Source organism: Hemicordylus capensis, chromosome 8, assembly GCF_027244095.1.
Source record: "Hemicordylus capensis ecotype Gifberg chromosome 8, rHemCap1.1.pri, whole genome shotgun sequence".
Lineage (NCBI taxonomy): Eukaryota > Metazoa > Chordata > Lepidosauria > Squamata > Cordylidae > Hemicordylus > Hemicordylus capensis.
The window spans coordinates 9726813-9747378 of NC_069664.1; the positions used below are offsets into that span (position 1 = coordinate 9726813).

At 49.2% G+C, this 20566-nt stretch overlaps 1 protein-coding gene across 2 annotated transcripts in view; it reads left to right on the top strand.

Annotated features, from left to right (window-relative positions):
* The window catches only part of ARID5A (AT-rich interaction domain 5A), a 40219-nt gene extending 20035 nt beyond the window's left edge, over window positions 1-20184 (top strand). For both annotated transcript variants that reach the window (XM_053268927.1, XM_053268928.1), the window contains exons 3-7: window positions 10036-10225; window positions 10950-11002; window positions 12437-12534; window positions 16158-16326; window positions 18328-20184. In XM_053268927.1, coding sequence (XP_053124902.1) covers window positions 10036-10225; window positions 10950-11002; window positions 12437-12534; window positions 16158-16326; window positions 18328-19851 — 2034 coding nt within the window. In that variant the 3' untranslated portion in view covers window positions 19852-20184. The remainder of the gene's footprint in view (window positions 1-10035; window positions 10226-10949; window positions 11003-12436; window positions 12535-16157; window positions 16327-18327) is intronic.
* The last annotated feature ends 382 nt before the right edge of the window (window positions 20185-20566 follow it).

Consider the following 20566-nt stretch of genomic DNA (forward strand, 5'->3'; position numbering starts at 1 on the left):
TTTGTTGAGCTTCCATCACCAAGCCTCATATGCCTGGGGAAATGTGTGGACGGCCAACAGCCCCCATCTTAAAGGTGGGAAGATGTTGACACAGGAAGAATGAAAGTGAAACTCATCACAGCCTGTGGAGGGACGGGCTTTAGGACCCAGGGTTTCCGGCACCTCATGGCAGTTCTCCCAAATGTGAGTGGAATCTGGATTCCTAGAGTGTCACTTGGTGGCTTGCACAGGAGGAGGCATTTTTTTATTCCTGTCCCCACAACCATGAGTGGCTTTCCCCCTGTTTCCATCCTACATCTTCCCTGCTAGCCCTGTGCAAACATTAGGGTTGTTAATAGGACCATAAACTGGGTAGGACAAGCTCCCCCCCCCCCCACAACTTTGGGAACTAGAGAAGTGCACGAACCGGTTTGGAGGCCCTCTTACAGGCCTCCAAACCGGTTCGAATGTCTGGCGGTTCTAGCTCTAGGGATCTGCATGAACCGGTTTGGGGGCCCTTTTACAGGCCTACAAACTGGTTCAAATGTCCGGCAGTTGGCCGGTTCAAAGGTGTGTGTGTGGGGGGGTATATTTAAGGACGGGGGAGGGTGCTCTTACCCCTCCCGCCGTGTTTTCCCCACCAGTGCTGTTTTTAAAAATGGTCCAGTGGGGCAGCAGCGTACCTCCTCGCCGCACCGGTGCCTCCTCGGACCAAAAGTGCCCAGTGCGTGCATGCACGACGTGCACATGTACACCAGGCACTTCCGGCCACTTCTGGTCCGAGGAGGCACTGGGGAGGCAAGAAGGTATGCTGCCGTCCCACCGGGCCATTTTAAAAGACAGCCCCGGCGGGGGAAACATGACGGGAGGGGTAAGAGCACCTTCCCCAATCGTTAAAAATATCCCCCCTTCACTTTCGAACTGGCAGGCACCGGTTCTGTGCACACCAGTACTGTGCACACTCCTGAGTTTTGATGGTGTGGGGAAACCTAGGGAGGAGGAGCAGAGAGGTGATTGTAATGAGGCCTTATACTGGGTGGGACATCCTCCTACCCTGCACCTGTATGCAGTTGTGTAAGGAATGTAGGAGGAAAAGCCATCCTACCCAGTACGAGGCTCCTACACCACCACCGTCGTCGTCGTCGTCGTCATCATCATCATCATTATTATTTTATTTTACATTTATATCCCGCTCTTCCTCCAAGGAGCCCAGAGCAGTGTACTACATACTTGAGTTTCTCTTTCACAACAACCCTGTGAAGTAGGTTAGGCTGAGAGAGAAGTGGCTGGCCCAGAGTCACCCAGCAAGTCTCATGGCTGAATGGGGGTACAGATGTCTGTGCACCCGTCTCCACGTGTTTGTGTGAATGACTGTACCTGTGTACACATCTGTATCTGTGTGCACTCAGACAAGTGTTGAGCCTAACGTGTGAATGGGCCTCTTCTGTAGCACCATTCTGGGGTTTCTTGCTCCCCAAAAGTATAGCTTGGCCCTAATCTGCACCCACTATTTTGGAATCCTCCAGGGTCCAGCCGGTTTGCTTGTTTCTGTTTGGGCCAGTTTCTGCCTCTGCCGACTGTCTCTACCTTTTTGTTTACTGTTTTGCACATTCTTGTCGGGTATTGTTGGTGGGTGTTCTGTCGTGTTTTGCTGCTTTTTAGCCGTCTTCTCTTTTTGTTTTGCTTTTTGTTTGCATCTTCTGAGGTTTCTGATGTATGTATGTATTATTTATTTAAGATATTTATTTAAGATATCATTGTTGATGCTAACCAGTGAAGCTCTTCCCATGTTCAAGTGGGAAGGGCTATCCTCTTTTGCGAGCAAGAAGCCCGAAAGTGCTTCCCTCCCTGTGGACAATCCTCCTTCAGGCTCTGGGTGGGTGGATCACCCGCCCAGACGAGCAGCGGCTTGTCCCTGCTGTTCCTGTGCCGTGCTGCGGCTCGCCCAGCAGCTCTGCGGGTCGGGTGCACAGAAGTGCCACCGCACGGTGCCCCACCCCCTGAAGCCCCAATAATGCGCCATGCAAGTGTGCAGTGCATTTCTGGGATTCCCCCCCCTCCCCGAGTATGCCAGCCTGGGCTCCCTTTGCCTGGTTTTGCTCGCTCGTGAGAATAGCTTCAGTGTTTCAATCTTGACCAGGGTTAGCAAACCCGGGTTAGCATCAGCCATGGTTAGTGGTGGTGCAGATGTAATCCTGAACCATGTTCAAGACTAATAAAGGTGTGGGGAATTTGGACAGGGCTAGGAGGAAGTGTTAACCTTGGTCGGCAGTTGGCCTTTCTAAGTGCTTGGAGTGCTTCCTTCTTTTCTTATATAACATGCTTCATCGCTTTGGACCCCTTTGCTCCTCTGTCGCGGGATAACAGCTCCTGTGCACCCTTCATTTATGATTTGTTGACATGTTCAAGGGGTGACTCAGAAGTTGAAGTGAGTTGATTGAGAACCAGCAACGGCAGGTAGGATCGGGGGCTCATGATGCCTATCTCTTGAGCCTGGCATGCCGGAACTTCTGCTACTACGGATATTTATATACTGCTCTTCGACCAAAGTTCTCAAAGCGGTTTTCATAGAAAAATAAACCATACATAAATAAGACAGCCCCCTGTCTCCAAAGGGCTCACAATCTAAAAAGAAACACAAGGTTGACACCTGAAACAACCACTGGCTGGAGGGATACTAAACTTCTGTTTTGGTAGTGCATATTTTTGCCCAGTAGGAGTCACCTTAAGTGGCACAGCAGGGAAATGCTTGACTAACAAGCAGAAGGTTGACAGTTCGAATCCCTGCTGGTACGATATTGGGCAGCAGCAATATACGAAGATGCTGAAAGGCATCATCTCATGCTGCGCAGGAGGAGGCAATGGTAAACTTATCCTGTATTCTACCAAAGAAAACCACAGGGCTCTGTGGGTGCCAGGAGTCAAAATCGACTTGGCGGCACACTTTACCTTTACCTTTGTGAGACTTTACCTTTATGAGACTTAAGTCAGAAACGGAGGACAAAGTCAAAATTTCCAAACCAGAGGTGTTTGGAACTGAAAGAAAGAAACCGAAAATGCAAAAGCCTTCTCTGTTAGGGAGAAAAGGCCTGTGAGAACTTTTGAAATGAGCTCTCGGTTGCCAAGAAATTACTCTCGCTCATGAGAAATAAGTTAGTGGGGGAAATCCTCTCTTCTTCCTCTTATCACCCCCCCCCCAAAAAAAATTCTGCGAAATGTGGATTGCTTTGGGACTTGGAGAGCAGGCGTGCATATTCTCTTGCATGTGTGACCTCTCTCTCTTGCTCTTCCTGACCTTATGACCCACCACCTGACCCCCATCTTCACCTTTCTGGCATCTGAATTATGCTGCCCAGCACTGCTGTGTCTTCTGGTGCCCTGGCCAATTTTGGAATCCTCCAGGGTCCAGCCCGTTTGCTTGTTTCTGTTTGGGTCAGTTTCTGACTCTGCCAACTGTCTCTACCTTTTTGTTTACTGTTTTGCACATTCTTGTCGGGTATTGTTGGTGGGTGTTCTGTCGTGTTTTGCTGCTTTTTAGCCATCTTCTCTTTTTGTTTTGCTTTTTGTTTGCATCTTCTGAGGTTTCTGATGTATGTATGTATGTATGTATTATTTATTTAAGATATTTCTATACTGCCCCAAACTTGCGTCTCTGGGCGGTTTACAATTAAATCATCTCAAACGTTAAATCAATTAACAATTAAAATCATGTAAAAGATTAAAAATATTTAAAACCCAGTATTAAAATTATTTAAAACCTATAAATCTAATTAAAAGCCTGGGTGAATAAATGTGTCTTCAGTGCCTTTTTAAAAGTTGCCAGAGATGAGGAGGCTCTGATTTCAACAGGGAGCACATTTCAAAGTCCAGGGGCAGCAATGGAGAAGGCCAGCTCCCGAGTAGTCACCAAATGAGTTGGGCAACCGCAGGCGAACCTCTCCAGATGATCTTAGCAGGCAGTGGGGCTCATGGTGAAGAAGACGTTCTCTTAAATACCCAGGGCCTAAGCTGTTTAGGGTTTTACAGGTAATGACTAGCACTTTGTATTTTGCTCGGAAACGTATCGGTAGCCAGTGCAATTCCTTCAACACAGGAGTGATATGGTCTCTCCTAGATGACCCAGAGACCAACCTAGCTGCCATGTTCTGGACCAACTGCAGTTTCTGGACTACGTACAAAGGCAGCCCCACATGGCGTGCATTGCAATAATCCAGCCATGTATTACCCACTTGTCTTGACAGATAAAGTGGGACTGGGTTTTCTAAAAATAGTTAAGAAGTCACACTCTCCTTTGCAAAAACAAAATCCATATGCTATGAACGTCTGCATTCATGGAAGGCAGAATAACGTTTTGTCTGGGGCAGCATTGGTGGGCACAGACACCGGCACATAGGCTGATAGTTATGTCAAATCCATACCTGAAAATCATGTGTCTAGCTGAGCTATACACTTTGCCAGGCACAACAGGTCTAATTTATTTATATATTCTATTTATTTATTTATTTAACATATTTTTATACCGCCCCAAACTTACGTCTCTTGGGTTGTTCCGCCCCAATCCGAGTGAACAAAAGCCACCAAATAGTCCTTTAGTGTCCATTATGAGTGATCAGACCTAGGAAGGTGTTACAGAACCTTTCTAAATTGGATCCTTCTTTCAAGTAGCTCATGATGGCATACATGGGCATTGCCTCCTATTTTATCCACATAACAACCGTGTGAGAAGACGGTGTGAGGTTATTTGTGGAGAAGTGTTTTGTGTGGATGGCAGTTGAACGTGATAGATCGTGTCTGACCATGTTTCTGGTGTGAAAAGTGTCTGCAGTGGAAGAGCCCCTGCTATTGCATGCAGAAGGTCCCAGGTTCAATCCCTGGCAGTATTTCCAGGTAGAGTTGGGAGAGACTCCTGCTGCCAGAGTTGGGAGAGACAGCTGCTGCAAGTCAGTGTAGGCAATACTGACCTTGATGGACCAAGGGTCAGACTCACTATAAAGCAGCTTCCTGTGTAACCATTTTGGAAAGGATTTGTTGCTCAAAAGCAGAGCATCTGCTATTGCATGCAGAAAAGGTCCCAGGTTCAATCCCTGGCAGCATTTCCAGGTATGACTAGGAGAGACTCCTGCCTGGAACCTTGGAAAGTTGCTGCCAGTCAGTGTTGACAATATTGAGCTAGATGGGCCAAGGCTCTGACTCGGTATATGGCAGCTTTCAATGTTCCTAGAACACCAGGGTGGACAGATGATCATTTTAAGGATGCTGAAAGTGGTGGGATGCAGGCATTTTTGCTCTTGGTGAGTGTACACACACCCCTTTTGTCATTGCTGCTCCGACAAGCTTTGGAAATAGCATAACCCCCCTCGGAACCTGTATGAGCAGAGGTGGTGATGGAGTGAGTGTTCCCACTATGGACAGACAATGCCTACATGGTACTGCCTTCGCCAGATTGCCCCACAGCAGCCACAAAACTCAGTGGTCTGTCTCCAGCATTAAACTCTGCGACCATTCTTCATTTATGTGATGGATGCAGATTTGTAAAATGTCACCTTCCCAAGGGTGTTATCTGGACAGGCAATCTGGCCACCCCACAGGGGGCGAGAACAAGATACCTTGAGGGAGTACACCAAAACACCATTCCCTCGGCACTCCTGCCAGTTCGGAATTAGCTCCGTTTGAAAAGAAAACCAGCCCCATAAATAGCCGCGCAGCTAAAATAACATGTCTGTCGTGAGTGGGGAAAAGAATAGAAAGGAGCAGAAGTGCTGGGAGCCGAGCAGCTGGTTTGCCCAAAAATAGCAACAAGTTTTTATAACTCCGGAAAATTTAGAACAAACAAACGCAAAAACGTTTTTAGCTGAGGGAGCACGAGAGCGGGAGGGGGCGGGAGTGAGAATTTGTGCCGTTCTGTTTTCCTGGAAACAGCCTCTCGTGTTCTCACACATCTCCAGCACTCTGACCAAGTTGGCAACCTTCCCAGGCCTAGGCAGAATTCATTCTCATTCTCTCTCTCTCTCAGCTGAACAAGCTGGTTACTCTTTGGAGCTAATAAATTGCCTCCCACCACAAAACAGCTCTTGATGGGATTGAACAGCCGCTCTGTGTGTGTGTGTCTGTGTGTGTGTCCCATCTTTGTTGGCATTTCTCTCGCAAGCGCCCTAGCTCAAAAGCAGAGCTCCCGCTTTTTATGCAGAGAAGTTGCTTGGTTTGCTTTGTTGACTTATTTAGGGAATGCCAACCCTGCTTTCCTGTTTCACAACACTCAGGGCGTGCAAATCCAAGCAGTAAACAAATATCGCTGCATTGAAAACGAGTGCGGAGCTGAAATGTTGCCCAACTCATTTTGCTGCCCCGTTCACAGGCAGCCAAAGTGGGGAGAGGTGTGTGTGTGTGTGTGTGTGTGTGTGTGTGTGTGTGTGTGTGTGTGTGTTGGCAGGGGTGGGTGGGTTTGGTTTCCGTGATTTTTCTGGGAAGGAGCAAAACCGGATCACACGTATAGGCTGCGGTGCCAGCATTCTTACTGGGGCTCCCAGTGGCCATTTTTCTTACCCAGAAGATCCCTTGTCTGGCTCTGGGTGATGGGGCAGCATTGTTCTAAAGGACCTTTGACTGGTTGCCAGCCAACCAGCAGGAGGGGTGGTGCTGTGGAACAGGGGGGAAGCAGCAAGAACAGGTGGTTTGGGGGGCAGAAAGGCCTTCACCACAAGCCTTTGCCCCAAAGGTTGCCCCCGCCTTCGGTTTTGAGCCAAACAAGCTTCTCAGTGGAGAGCCTTTGAATGAGCCTTATTAAAAACATTGGTGAATATTCATATCAGATCTGGAAAGAGCAGATACAACCCAGAGAAAATGACCTTAAACACTATTAGAGCTCAGGTGATCAGGACAGACCTTACCTGTTAAGGGATAACAGGAATAATATCAGTGGAGAACGTCTAGGCAGAAAGGTCCATAACTCTGAGGGCTGTCACAGAAAAGGTTCTCCCAGGTCGCAGCTCACACAATCTTTGCAAGCGAGGACCCACTCAGGCGAGAGTTTTAGTGGTGATCACCTTGATGAGCAGGTGGGAGAAAGGTGGTCCTTTTAGATACCCTGGTTGTAGAGGTTCAGTCTCTGGCTTCTCAGTCTGAAAGGATCTTAGATTGTGGACTTGGGAAGAACTTTGCTTGGGAAATGTGGAGAGTTGCTGAGAGTTGGATCATAGAGTTGGAAGGGACCCAAGCATTGTTCCCTCTGTAACAAGGATTTCCAGATGTTGTTGACTACAGCTCCCAGAATCCCCGGCTGCAATGGCCTTTGGCCGAGGATTCTGGGAATTGTAGTCAACAACATCTGGGAATCTGTTACAAGAAACTCTGGACATGATCCCCACTGGGATCATAGATGGACCATCAAGTCCAGCATGACATCCCTCCAGTTGTCATTGCTGGCATCTATATTTCTTTTTCTGCCTGCTTGCCTGCCTGTCGCATTTATATACTACCCCATATAAAAATATTTGGGTGGTTTACACATTAAAAAAAAAAAACCCAAAACAATTAAAACCTTAAATTGTATAAAACAAATTAAAATAACCATCAATAAAACTTTAAAACATCGTAAACTAAAAGCCTGATAAATTAGGTGTGTTTGCAAAGGTCACTTAAAAGCAGGCAGAGATGGGGAGGTTCTGATTTTACTGGGGACCGCATTCTAGAGCCCCGGGCAAACTTAGAGAAGGCACGGTTTGGGGTTGCCACCAAATGAGCCGGTGGTTAACCACAACCAGACCTCCCCCAATGTGAGATTTTAGATCATGAGCCCCTTTGGGATAGGGGACCATCCTGTTGATTATTTTCCTGTGTTAAACTGCTTTGAGTCCTTTTTTTAAAAAGTGGCATATAAATATTTGTGGTAATAATTAACGGTTTGGGCCCTGGATATCTGAGGGACTGCCTGCTCCCAAGGGTTGCTGCCCGCTTGACGAGGTCATCTGAGGGGGCTCTGCTCCGGGTGCCGACAATGAGGGAGGCTCGACTGTCGTGCACGCGGGACGGGGCCTTCTCTGTGGCTGCCCCCAGACTCTGGGATGCTCTCCCGGTGGCTATTTGCTCCTCGGTCTCCATCACAGCTTTTAGAAAGAGTGTAAAATCTTGGCTTTTTGCCCAGGCTTTTATATGATTCTCTGCTGCTGCTCTTTGTACTCTGTATTGCTTTTACGCTTTTATTTTACATTTTTAATCAGATTTGTTTAATATTTTTTCACTTAATATTTTAATTGTGTCTTTTTTACCATCTGGTGTTTAAATTTTGCTGCAGACCGCCTTGGGATTGTTTTAATGAAAGGCGGTATATAAATTTAACAATAAATAAAAATATAATAAATAATTGTCCTGGTGTTCTTTGATGGAGAGAGGCACTCCAGGACCTCAGGACAGGGATTTTCTCATCGTCTACTCCCCTGACCATCTTTTTTTCCTGGTAGAGCCAGGAAGTTAACTTGGGACCTTCCACGGGGCAAATAATGTGCTCTCTCACTGAGGTATATTGGTGCAGGGGGCTGCTTGTCTCCCTAGCCCAGGATTCTGACCACAGCGGCTTTTGATGGGCTCCAATAGAGTCCCTCTCCTCCCAGCCCTGCACCATGGGAGGTTCTAGGAACCGAACTCAGGACCTTCTTTACGAAAAGGGCACGCATGAGCTCTGGTCCTGCCCGTGGGTGGAAATAGCCCTGATGCACACAAAGCCAAAGGAAAAGAGGACAGAGCAGGGCTTCATTAAACTTCTGCTGCTGTCTTTTGGTAAACACGCTCCTTGGTCTTCTCTTCCCCTGCTAATTGACTCCGGGGTTGCAGGTCACGAATTTCTGTGCCTTGCCTTTTGCAGCTGTTCGAAAAACAAAACAAGGTTCCATCTGTTTTCTGTTTCTGCAAGAGCTAATGATTTTGGGCCCATAAGAAGCAGGTTTGTTTGTTTTAAACTAGAAACTGGCTGTAAAACTGGCCCTTTGAAGCTGTTTTGCATTCACAGAGTGATCTGGTGGGTCTGGGATGAGCATCGGAGAATCTTCGAGCCTGGCCTTGTGGCTAGGGCCATGCTGTCTAGTGGTTAGAGCAGGGCCGGCTCCGACATGAGACAGAGTTAGAAGACAGCTGGCTCGGGCTGCTGATTCTAGGCAGCAAACTGTCGGTTGTAATTGCTGCTGGGGTTATTTTATGTTTTCTCTGCTGCCTTTCATTCATAAACAACTCAGCAATAAGGCTGTGTGTCGCATCGGGCCAGTAATCGGAACCAATGCGATACGAGCCTTATCAGACGATTTTTCATTCGATACGATGCAATGGAAAAAACGTCCTATAAAAAGATACAACTTGATACAACAGCATATGGTACAGATGTTAGGTATGTTACGATGCTAGAGATCTGGGTGTGAGCCCCCCCAGTTTGGGGGGTCAGCCATTTTGATGTTTCCCATGCAGGACCTCAGCTTTTAGCTGAACCTGGCTGGAAGTAGGTTACTTAAGAAGCATCTGATTTCCACGTAACTTTGCTGGGAAATATCTGCACTCCAAACTTAAATCTTTTGTATGCCACCTTAGCTGCTGTGGTGTCCTTCAAAGACTCCTGGGAATTGTAGTTTGAGGGGACTGAATATTCTCCATTAGAATTCCCTAGCCACCTTCGTAGGACTATAATTCACAGACCCTTCTGGAGAGGAAATTCCTAAAGTCAGGAGCATAGATGTCCCCTGTGCTGTCTCTCCCCCCACCAAGAGCGGGGGAGCTGGTCTTACAGTAGTGAGCATCCCCTTTTGCTAAATAGGGTTCTCCTTGGTTTGCATTTGGGTGGGTGACCCATGTGAGTACTATCTGCTATAAGATATTCCCATTAGAGGATGGGGCTTTAGTCTGGTGGTAGAACATCCGATTTGCCTCCAGACCCTGGCAGCACCTCCAGGTAGACTTGGGAGAGACCCCTCTACGAAGCCTTGGAGAGCTGCTGCCAGCCAGTGTAGGCAAAACTGAGCTAGATGGACCGATGGCTTGACTCTGTATAAGGCAGTTTCCTATGTTCCTGTTTTCCAGGAATCTCCCTCATCAAAGCCAGATGGCACCACCAATGCTGAACAGAGGATCCTGGCAGAAGAGTCTGGAGATGAGCAGGCACTGAGCAGTGAGAAAGAAGAGGAGCAGACGTTCCTGGTCAACCTGTACAAATTCATGAAGGAACGTCACACGCCAATTGAGAGGGTTCCTCATCTCGGCTTCAAGCAAAGTACGTCCCTTGCCTTCTTTGCAGGGGTGGGAGCCTCCTCCTTTCCCTGAGGCTGTTCCTTGGGTTGCCTCTGCTGCCTCTCATTTGGCCAGATGAATGCTGTCTTAGTACATTTGCGTCAGGTCTCACGTTCCCAGCAGACTATTAACCGTGATTGCATGAAACAGCAATTCTTAACTCGGCAGGTGTGAGATTCCCTATGTGTGTATTTCTGTGGAGATGGAAGTGACATTGGTATCGTGGGGAACCTATTGGCTAGTGTCCATGCTGTCATGGCCAGGCACGTCATGAGACCTTTTCACACCCAGCTTCACCATTTTGAACGGCCTGCCTAGTTTCCAGTGTCTCTGCTCCCAGACAGCTTTTCTTCTTTGAGAGACTGTGCACAGACCCACTCCAAAGTACTTTAATAGTAGTAGTACTTTCTACTATTAAAAAACAGAAAGCAAAACCAGTGACCCCTGAAGTAATGCTGTTTCCTCCCCTGTTCAATGCTATCACAGTCCTTTCTATTATATAGGGATGGAGATGACATTGGTGTTAAGGGTGTCTATTGGCCCCTGTCCATGTCATGATGGCCAGGTGCAGGAAGACCTGCACGTAGCTCTGTGTTCTGTGGATTTTCTGCACTATCATGGAAGGCAGAATGCTTGAATCTCCATTCAGTGGCCTGTCTTATTTATTGTAGCTCTGACTGTTATCTTGCTTGTTCTTTTCCCCCTAGTTAACTTGTTTAAGATCTACAAAGTCGTAGAAGAGCTTGGAGCCTACGAACTGGTAAGAAAATGAAAATAAAAAATCTTGGTTTATTCCTAGGAAGGGGGCCACTCTTAGAATGTTTCCTAACCTCAGTTTCCCATCAGTAAAATGGAGATAATAATGACTCAAGGATGCTTTTAAAAAAGTATTTATTTTTTACTTTTTGAAAAAAATCAATGCTGCTTTCTCCAGAGAGCTCTTAGTGGTAAAAAGGTAGAGTGTGCTGTCAAGTCGATTTCGACTCCTGGCACCTACAGAGCCTTGTGGTTTTCTTTGGCAGAATATAGTGCACGTGGTTTTTTTGCCACCTCTGCATTCTATCTTTGCAACAAACCTGTGAGGAGAGACTCAGCTTGCTGATGATAATATTCCATCAGTGCTTTACAGACCAACAAAAAAGCAACAACAAAATCTGGTCCCTGCCTCAAGGAGCTTACCATTTAACTATTGGGAAAGCAAAATAGGAGAATGATTTCAAAGCAGGTTTCCAGATGAAAAGTCTTTCTAGAAGTAGTAAAGTAGAACTCGTAAGGATTTAATGTCTTTGTAACTTGCATCTGTTAAAACGAGAGGAACTCCTGAATGCATATTTGGCCAATAAGCTGGGGTTTGCTCAGTATGCAGGTCCCAAAGATAAGTGTTTCCCAGCCTTTTTGTGTATTGGAGATGTGTGTACAGAAAAGTAACCTGAGAAGCACGTCTCATGGAGAGCAGGGTTACATAAGAACAGCCCTGCTGGATCAGGCCCAAGGAGGCCCATCTACTCCAGCGGCCCACCAGATGCCGTTGGAAGCCAAAGGCAGGAGTTGAGGGCGTGCCCCCCCTCTCCTGCTGTTACTCCCCTGCAACTGGTACTCAGAGGCATCCTGCCTTTGAGGCTGGAGGGGGCCTATAGCCCTCCAACTAGTAGCCATTGATTGACCTCTCCTCCATGAAGTTATCCAAACCCCTCTTCAAGCCATCCAGGTTGTTGGCCGTCACCACATCTTGTGGCAGAGAATTCCACAAGTTACGTGGGCCTACAAAGAGCTCTTGGGTGGAAAACATCTGCTGGAATGAAAGCTGAGCTGAAATGCTCCCCACCACCCACTCAGTGGCAGAGCATCTGCTTGGCATGCAGAACGTCCCGGGTTCACTCTCGGACAGCATCATCTGGGAGGGACTCCTGCCTAAAACTTTGTAAAGCCTCTGCCAGGCAGTGTAGACCAGGCCAGCTCGACTTTGGGGGCCCCCAGCCATCTTTGGACTACAGCTCCCAGAATCCCCAGCCACAGTGGCCAGTAGCCAGGGATTATGGGAGTAGTAGGCCAACATCTGCAAGAAGACAGCTGAGCAGCCCTAGTGTAGACAGTAATGAGCTAGATGGAGACCACTCGTCTGACTCGGTAGAAGGCAGCTTCCTCTCTTCCCAAGTCAGCATCTCAGGGGCTCACCTGCCTCTCCTTGTTCCAGGTCACGGGAAGACGTCTTTGGAAGAACGTGTACGACCTGTTGGGCGGCAGCCCGGGAAGCACCAGTGCAGCCACTTGCACCCGGAGGCACTACGAGAGGTAACACACGCGATGCCTTGCTCTCCGTCAGCCCCAGCAAGGAAGGGAACGGCCCACGAGGAGAGCTGGTCTGGTGGCAGCAAGCATGACTTGCCCCCTTAGCTAAGCAAGGTCTGCCCTGGTTGCAGTTGAATGGGAGACTAGAAGTGTGAGCACTGGAAGAGATTCCCCTTAAGGGATGGAGCTGCTCTGGGAAGAGCATCCAGGTTCCCTCCCTGGCAGCATCTCCAAGCTAGGGCTGAGAGAGACTCTTGCCTGCAACCTTAGAGAAGCCGCTGCCAGTCTGTGAAAACGATACTGAGCTAGATGGACCAAGGGTCCGACTCAGTATATGGCAGCTGCCTATGTTCCTATGAGGCGGCAGGCTCTTGGGGTTAATATTATTGTTTTGCAAGTGGACAAGAAACGGATCCAGAAGTTGCTGCGGCTTGAACTGATGGTTTCTAATCTGACAGGCAGGGCTGCAGTTGATAGTATTCACCCACCCACAGACCTAGGTGGTCGTCTAGGGCAGGGATTCTCAATGTTGGGTCCCCGGATATTATTGGACTTCAACTCCCATAATCCCCAGCTATAGTGGCCTTTGGTTGGGGATTATGGGAGTTGAAGTCCAATAACATCTGGGGACCCACCGTTGAGAATCCCTGGTCTAGGGCACCAATTCTTGGCCGGGGTGGGGGTGTATATACAGGGCCAGAATTCAGCACTGCCAATGATTCTCTCCGTCTCTCTCCCTCTTGTATCATACCCCTAAAGTCCTGGCACAGTGGTGTGAGGATGCAAGATGCCATCCTGCTCCCCAAAGGGCCTGCCCATTCTGCACCCTCAAATACAGTCATCTTTGCTCATTGTACCTCAGCCCCCAAGAAATAGCTAGTCTCACAAAGCTGAACTCCCGCTCTTAAAGAAGAATTGCCTGCATCAGCATTCATTTCCAAACAGAAAGGGTCTCAGGCTGGATTTCCCAATGAACAGCAACACCTTTTCGTCTCTGAAGTGTTAAGAGTTTTGCCCCCATAACAGAATGGGGAACTCTCTGCCACTGGATCCTCAAACTAGCATGGGCTAGTCATTCGCATGGGCTGGCCCTTCAGCCTGGCAAATGAGCAGCCTGCACAGCCAGGGCTCTGCACTTCTTGGAGTAGGGCGCCAAAATCATGGTGGGCGGGATGCCAAAATCGGACATGAGCAGAGGCCAAAAACCCTGGGTGGCTCAGCATCACAAACTTAGTTCGTTTTCCATGGAGGTCTCCACCATGCCTTTTGGAAGGCAGATTTTAAAGTTCTGGGGTTGTGAGTCAAAGGACTCATGCTTTGTTTTTTATTTATTTATTTTTAAAAACATTTTATATCCCGCTCTTCCTGCAAGGAGCCCAGAGCGGTGTACTACATAAGTTCCTCCTCACAACAACCCTGTGAGGTAGGCTAGGCTGAGAGAGAGGTGACTGGCCCAGAGTCACCCAGCAAGTCTCATGGCTGGATGGGGATTTGAACTCGGATCTCCCCGGCCCTAGTCCAGCACTCTAACCATTACACCACGCTGGCTCTTAAACACTTGAAGGGATGAATGATAAAGCAGCAAATGAAATGAGTTTTCACTGGCTGGGCACTGACCAGAGATACAGCATGACGGTTTCCAAATGCAGTTTCCAGGCTTAGACCAGCGGTTCCCAACCTTGGTTCCCCACATGCTGTTGGACTACAACTCCCATCATCCCTGAAGGCCACTGTGGTTGGGGATGATGGAAGTTTGTTTGTTTTTATTTAGCAAATTTATTGACCGTCTGACTTCCATAGACTCGAGGTGGTTTGCATAAATTAAAACAATGAAAACAAGATAAAAGGAAAATCAGATACACACACATACAGTTTTAGTGCAACAGCATACAACCTTAAGTGGTGCAGTGGGGAAATGCTTGACTAACAAGCAGAAGGTTGCCGGTTCAAATCTCTGCTGGTACTATATCTGGCAGCAGTGATACAGGAAGATGCTGAAAGGCATCATCTCATACGAGGAGGCAGTGGTCAGCCCTTCCTGTATTCTACCAAAGACAACCACAGGGCTCTGTGGTCGCCAGGAGTCATAGGAACATAGGAAGCTGCCATATACTGAGTCAGACCATTGGCCTATCTAGCTCATTATTGTCTTCACAGACCGGCAGCGTCTTCTCCAAGGTTGCAGGCAGGAATTTCTTTCAGCCCTATCTTGGAGATGCTGCCAGGGAGGGAACTTGAAACCTTCTGCTCTTCCCAGAGCGGATCCATCCCCTGAGGGGAATATCTTGCAGTGCTCACACATCCAGTCTCCCATTCAGATGCAACCACAGCAGACCCTGCTTAGCTACGGGGACAAGTCATGCTTGCTACCACAAGACCAGCTCTCCTCTCCGACACCGACTCGACAGCACACTTTACTTTACTAGTGCAACAGCATCTGGGGAACCAAGGTTGGGAACCACAGGCTTAGAGGCTTGCATTAACATGACCGCTGAGATTCTTAGGAGTCTAACCTCTAGTTGGAGAGCAGGATGTGGTTTTGCTCTGAGGCTATTCTGGGCCACGTCTTCAATGTCATGGCAGATAGAGGTCCATAACCACTAGTTCCCTTGCTTTCTCGAACCAAGCTTTGATAAGTGGTACTCTAGACTTGTTCCAGTATTTGGCAATATTCTGATCTTACACAGGGCTAGAACATAAGAACGGCCCTGCTGAATTAGGCCCAAAGCTTCTGTAGTCCAGCACCTTGTTTCCCACAGTGGCCCACCAGATGCCTCTAAGAAGCCCACAGGCAAGAGCTGAGGGGATGCCGTCTCTCCTGCTGCTGCTCCCCTGCAACTGGTATTGAGAAACATCTTTCCTCTGAGGCTGGAGGTGGCCCACAGTCACCAGACTAGTAGCCATTGCTAGACCTGGCCCCCATGAATTTGTCCAAGCCCCTTTTAAAGCCATCCAAACTAGTGGCCATCACCACATCCCATGTCAAAGAATTCCATAGATCAATAATAATAACATAAGAAATTATAAGAACATACAGGGTGCAGGGTTTCTGCCTGAGTTTGTAACATCTTCAAATGAATCTTTACTTGACTTAACCCTTCAGCAATTGTCTACAGATCTTCTCCATGAGCTCTGTTCTCATCCAGCTGGGTTTCTCTGCTAAATAAGGGTTTGATTCAAATTCTCCCCCACAGAAGCAACTTTGACAGCTGCTATGAGTTCATACTCATGGGTTTGAGGAGAAAAGGCCCCCCCACATTTTCATTCCCATAGATAGGAACAGAAGGGTCTGTAAAAGGCCAGAACATCTGAATGGTATGCATGTCAGGTAATCTATCAAGATAAATCACTGCTGACTCTGAGTTTGAATTGCGATGCTGGGACAGGTCAATTCTGGAGATTGCTTTTTAATTTGATGTGGGACTCTACTAAAGAATTCCTAGCACCTATTTATTTTTATGTTATTTATTTGATGTATATACCGCTCTTCCAAAAATGGCTCAGGGCAGTTTGCAGGTTGATTTTGCTTTTGTTTGAACACTGCATTCTACTATACGCTGTGATACCCGTACAAAAGCAGTTATTTCCCCCCAAAAAATGTCATGATGTTGGCATTGGTGTTTCAGGCTGGTCCTCCCGTACGTGCGGCACCTGAAGGGTGAGGACGACAAGCCTCTTCCCCCCATCAAGCCCCGGAAGCAGTATAAGGTGTCCAAAGAGCCGAAGGGAGAAAAGGCGGGGAGCAGCAGCGGTGTGGAGAAAAAGAGAGTCAAGAAGGAGAAAAGCAGGGACCAGGTAAGATGGCTCTGGCTTAGATTCTGGGGAGTTCAGTTGCCAGCGTGGTGCTGCTTCTTGAGATGGCAAGTCTGCTTCAGAGTTCACAAGGGTGGCTCTGCCGGCAGTGGGGGGGCACCCCCTTGAAAAATAGCTTGCTGCCTACTGCCCACGATTTCTGTTTCAGGAATCATATGTGGGACACAGCTTGCCCACCTTCAGTTTGACCCTTCTGTAACCCCCCAGAGTTGCCATGCCCCCTGAAATTCTGAGCATCTCACCCGGATTCTGAGCATCTCACCCAGATTTCATTAAATAAATTAATTTAAAAAGCTAAGCTCCAGCCCTTGTAGAAGCAGAGTCATGGAGCAAAATGTGCAGGCTGTATTCTGCTCAAAAATTATTTCCAAGCCAATTTACATGATATGAAAATTAGGCACCTGGGTTTGGAGAGCCAGAATATGGCCACCCTACCCACCCACCCCAGTTAATTTTCTGGAGCTGTCTGTGAGGTTCAGCCTCTTGCGTTATACGGTTTGCAATCCCTGCCCACACTTACACTCGATGGGATCTAACAAAGTAGGCTCTATCCCACGGGTTCCCAAGCATGGTCCCCCAGATGTTGCCGGATTGCAACTCCCATCATCTCCTGTGGCAGGGGATGACGGGAGTTGTAGTCCGGCAACATCTGGGGAACCACGCTTGGGAACCTCTACTCTAAACCTTGAAAGTTTCCTCTGCAATCCATCTGTGGCAATATAACAAATATATGTCCACGTTTAACACTTTTTGAGGCTTGGACTGCCCTCTGGTGGTTTGTCCGGAGGAACACAGATGCCGCTTTTCAGTTCCTGCTCCGTGTTTCTCCGTCACTGGAGATCTTCACCGGGAGATCTGCGACGGGATTGGAGATCTACGATGGGAAGTTCTTTTTGCAAAAACAGTTTCAGGGGGTGATGTGGGAAAGCGTAGAATTTGGGGCGGGGGCTTAACCATAGCCCTGATCCAAATTATTGCCCCATCTTCCAAAGCTGTTACTAGCCACAGAGGGCAAAACGTAGAGATACAAAGTTGTGTGGCTAAAGGCAGCTGGTAGGATCGAGGGCAAGGAAGCCTTCCCTTGGCCAGGAGGTGGTGTTTCAGTGCCTTGCCTTGCTTCTTAAGAGAATGACCCAAGAATGTTTTATTTGCATGATATAGTGCCGGTTTCACCATCCAGCTTTTCTCGGCGTAGAATTGGGATTAATTTTGTGCATTGTGGAATGGAGGTGGTAGGAACTGTTCTCGGACTAGAGGGATGCATAAAACTGGCTGACCTGGTTCAGTTCGAGTCCGAACCGGACCCGAATCGGACCAGTTCGGTTCAGCACTAAGTCGAACCTATTCAGCATTGAACTTGTTTGCACGTCCCTAGCGTGGACTCCCACGGAGTGAGAAGGGAGGTTCTGCTTTTCCTGTAGGGTGCTGAAGCCCCCGCCTCAACCCCACATTGTTCTCCTGTATTCAGAAATGCCTATTTCTAGATTCCCATCCATATGATTAATTTACTTGGAGATGCAGCCGTAGCTCAGGGGCAGCGTTCCCTCTCACAGGGATTCCCAGATGTTGTTGACTCCCATAATCCCCAGCCAAAGGCCATTGCAGCTGGGGATGCTGGGAATTGTAGCCAGCAACATCTGGGGATCCCTGTGAGAGGGAACACTGCTCGGGGGAGGGTATCTGCTTGGCATGCAGGAAGGTCCCAGCTTGAGTTCTTGGCAGCATCTCCAGGCAGGCCTGGGAGAGACTCCCACCTGACACCTTGGAGATCCGCTGCCAGTCAGTGTAGACAACCCTGCGCTAGATGGAACACGGGCCTGACTCATTATAAGGCCACTTCCTTGCTTTAAGTACTTATTTTATGCAATGCATTTTTGTCCCACCTTTTCAGGACCACGTTCTCCAGAGGCAGCTAGAAAACTAAGAACACCCGGATCATTACGACCCACAATGACAAAACCCATCTTTCTCGCTTGCTTTCAGGTTCCGCCGGAGAAGCCGACTGCCGAGGCCCTCTCTGTCCCGCAGGCGATGGACAGTGCTGAACAGGGCCAACCCTCCGAGCAGGCTGAGGGGCTCCTGCCCTTTCCCAGCGGCCAGGAGGCGCCTGCAAGCCAGCCGCCCGAGGGCTGCCACGGCAACTGCAGGGCCCACGGCTACTCCGAAGCCTACAAGCGGCTCTTCTCCAGCTTCTACTTCAAAGGCAACCACGGCATCATGTCCCCCTTGGCCAAGAAGAAGCTGCTGGCCCAGGTGAGCAAAGCTGAGTCCCTCTACTGCCATGAGAAGCATCTGAGCCACTGCCCGGAATACAAGAAGGCCAGAAGCCGAGAGATCCCGGGTGCCTCAGACCCGGAGGCCGGATGTCAAAAGGCGCTGGTTGGTCACCACCATGCGGAGGTCCAGAACTCCGTACTGGAGGGGGACCGATCCAGCAGCCCTGCCGGCCCTTCCCATGTCTCAAAAGCAAATGAGACAGTGTTGAAGATCTCTCCGGTCCTCAAGGAGAGTCACGTGGCTCAGAAACCGGAAGACGGAAGCTCCGGGGTTCATCGGCTGCCTGGTCCGCCCGTCCTTACGGGTTACTTCCATACCTACAGAAGTGACATCATGAAACCCATCAGCTGCCACCCTCTGCGAGGACCAGTGGAGTATTATTCGGGCTTCAAGCCTTTCCCGGAAGCTCCCTCTGCCTATCAGCCCTCTGGAAAGGACATGCCTGCAGGCACCGTCTCTCAGAAACGGCAGGAGGACCCGGAGGAGCAGCCCGAAGACCTCCGCAGGAAACCGAGAGAGCCTCTCCCCTCCTGGAGGGGGGACGGCCAGCAGCCCTCTGCCTTCCAGAGGAGCGGCCCCAGCACCAAGAGGGGCCCCTCCCCTTTCCTGAGCGTCAAGGCCTCTTGGGTGCCTCCCGGGGCCAACCTGGCCAAGGTCAGCCCCCAGGCCCCGAAGAACGGCAGCCTGGCCGTTGCTCCAAGCCAGACGGGCGGCTTGGCTCCGCGGAAACGGACCTTGGAAGTGGACGTCTTCGTGCACGGGAAGAAACTGAAGGCCGTCCCCCCTCTGGTCCAGGAGGTGGAGCCCAGTGAGCGTGGCACTTCCCCCAGCAGCCAGCAGGGGGTGGCGAAGCCCAAGGCGGGCGGGCCGAACTCCGGCTTCCCAGCAGCCCCTGGGCCTCAAGTTCAGGACATGTATAAAGGGACCATGCTGAGGCTGCCAGTGAACTTTAGCAGCCGTGGGGACCACTTGAAGGGCCAGTCGTCGCCCTCCCTGATCCCCTCCCTGTCCGTCAGCCCGTTTATCATCCCCGCCTTCCCGACCCCCTTATTAACTGCTTCTCTTCAGCCCTCGGACCTCTGCCAGCCTCTGGGCACGAACCTCGTCCACTACCCCACCTCCTACGATAGCGCGCTGCGCCACAGGCTCTACCCGGTGTCGACGTGGCATAGCCAGCCGGCCTACGCCTCCCCCCACGTGCCGACTTTCCACCGGAACACCAAACTGTAGCTTCTTGGAACTGACCAGAAGAGACTTGCCAGGTTTGGGACAGCAACGCAGATGTCTGTGGACTGCAGCCGCGCTGTGCTCCAACGCCGCCGACTGCCTCCCTCTCGGAAGCTCTTTTTTTGGGAAAGCAGTGGGGTGCCCCAGTCAGGACCATGTACATTTTGGGTTGGTTTTTTTAAACTCTTGGACTTGGAGCAGTATTTGTATTATGGTATGGTATGATATGGTATGGTATGGTATGCAAATTACTTGTAAAAAAACAAAAACAAAACACCTCCACACAGCACCCAATAGGGAACAAAGCTTATATAAACAGAGAATTTATATCTGTGATAGCGGTGAAGTCAATTCCGTTTCGGCTTATCTATGCTTCACAGCAGGGTGGGGGCAGAAGGGGGATCTCGGGGCAATTTGCAGTCCTTGGTAAGCACTTCTCCCTCCCAAGTTCATTAGCCCACAAATCTTCTCCATCGGTACCAGTGATCTCTCTAACAGGGATTCCCAGATGTTGTTGACTACAGCTCCCAGAATCCCCAAGCAAAATCCATTGCAGCTGAGGATTCTGGGAGTTGCAGTCAACATCGGTGAATCTCTGTTAGAGGGAACACTGGTTGAGAAGAAAGGGCAGGGATCCCCAGATGGTTGTACTACAACTCCTATCATCCCCACCCATTGCACCTGGGGATGATGGGAGCTGAAGTCCAACAACATCTGG